We start from the raw sequence: 1,534 nt of genomic DNA, 5'->3' as shown, positions 1-1,534 counted from the left end.
AAAAAAAAAAAACAAAAAAAAAAAAAAAAAAGGACATTCTGAAATAGGCAAAACCAGTATTATCACAACAAGCATTTATTAAAGGCTTTAAAACATTCAAGGCACTTGCTTATATTATCGTGTTAGGAAATTAAAGAGGATATCAGTTTTGGACTTTACAAGGGCACAATTTAAAATTCCACCAATTAGATCATAGAAGAACAATTTAGGACATTCATACTTACCATAATAGGTGCTTGCAGTCATTGACATAATCCAGAAAGCTAAAGAAATGCAAATGATCAGGCTCAATATAACTATATTAGTTATCATCCTTATATATCTTTGGCATATATTGTCGTCAAGATGTGTCATGAAAATTAAGGATATGAGCACCTGAGGGAGAAAATATATACCGTTTCTAAGAGAAATAAAGTCATTTAAGTTGCCAGCAAAACATTCGTTTAGAGGCAAACATAAATGCCAACATCTTCCACCGACCGAACAACAACAAAAAAATAATATCAACCCAATCTCCTTCCGGACACTGCTGCCGGTGGAGCGCCCACGGGCGAGGTTAACGCCTCCCTGGAAAAGCAAAGCGCACGCCCTCGGAGCGTGAGGGCCCCAGGAAGGGGAGAGGAGGGCCCAGGCAGCCGGTCGGCGGTTCCGGGCCTGGCCAGCGCCGCCCCCACCGCCCGTCGCAGTCCTCCCACACGCCGACTCGGGACAATCCGCGGCCGCACAGGGGCAGCGTGGAGCACCCGAACCCGGCCGAGCCTGGGCCGCGAGCCCGACGCGGCCGAGCGCGGTCACGTTCCGACAGCCGTCTGCGCCAACCCCGTCGCCCCGACTCAGATCCAGCCCACCAGGGCTGAGACCCCTGGAGTTCAACCTCACCGCGCCTCGGCCTCCTGCGGCTCACCTCCTGTACGCATGCGCCACAGCCGACTGAGGACACCGCCTCGCTCACGTGAGCAGTGAAAGGGCGAGCCTGGCGGACCTGCCCGTGGACTGCTGGACCGCGGCCGGCTGCCCTTGCAGTGCTCCTCAGGTTGTGGATACCTGGAAGCTTAAGTCCTTGCGTTTGGGGACATCCTTAAACGCCCCAAAGTTAAATCACCACCAAGGTAGTAATAGGATAACAAAATGCAGGTGAATTTAGACCCAGTAAGTTCGTTGCAAGTATAATATTCGGATGCTGCTTAATCTATAAGGAGTTTATGCCAAATGATGTTATATGGGGGGGAGGGGGGAATATACTGTGTTGTAGAAACGGAATTTTGTGACTTAGAAAATCACTTAAAACAACACTATTTGGTACCTATAATGTGCCGAACTCTGCTGGCTGCTAGATGTAAAAATGAAGCTAAATATATTTCTTCCTACTGTGCTCTCAAATAATTTTTGTCATAATACCACTTACATTGTGGAAATATCTACCCCACACTCCTCATATTTACAGTGTTTGCATTCAGTCTATTCATTTAGAAAGCAGAACATGTTAGGATTTAAAATCTGAGTCTTGTGGCCGATTTCATGTTTTATTTGAAAT

The 1,534-nt window shown here is 46.9% G+C and overlaps 1 protein-coding gene across 4 annotated transcripts in view; it reads right to left on the bottom strand.

The window, feature by feature from the left end:
- Positions 1–918, bottom strand: part of TMEM19 (transmembrane protein 19) — a 17,770-nt gene extending 16,852 nt beyond the window's left edge. For 2 of the 4 annotated variants that reach the window (XM_008576112.1, XM_008576109.1), the window contains exon 1: positions 225–597. In XM_008576112.1, the coding sequence (XP_008574334.1) occupies positions 225–354 (130 nt within the window). In that variant the 5' untranslated portion in view covers positions 355–597. Of the gene's footprint in view, positions 1–224; positions 598–879 lie in introns of those variants that run through there. The other 2 variants (XM_008576110.1, XM_008576111.1) reach the window with 2 other exon arrangements.
- Positions 919–1,534: the final 616 nt, after the last annotated feature.

Source organism: Galeopterus variegatus, unplaced genomic scaffold (assembly GCF_000696425.1).
Source record: "Galeopterus variegatus unplaced genomic scaffold, G_variegatus-3.0.2 Scaffold1289, whole genome shotgun sequence".
Classification (NCBI taxonomy): domain Eukaryota; kingdom Metazoa; phylum Chordata; class Mammalia; order Dermoptera; family Cynocephalidae; genus Galeopterus; species Galeopterus variegatus.
This window is presented reverse-complemented; position numbering and strand designations above follow the sequence as displayed.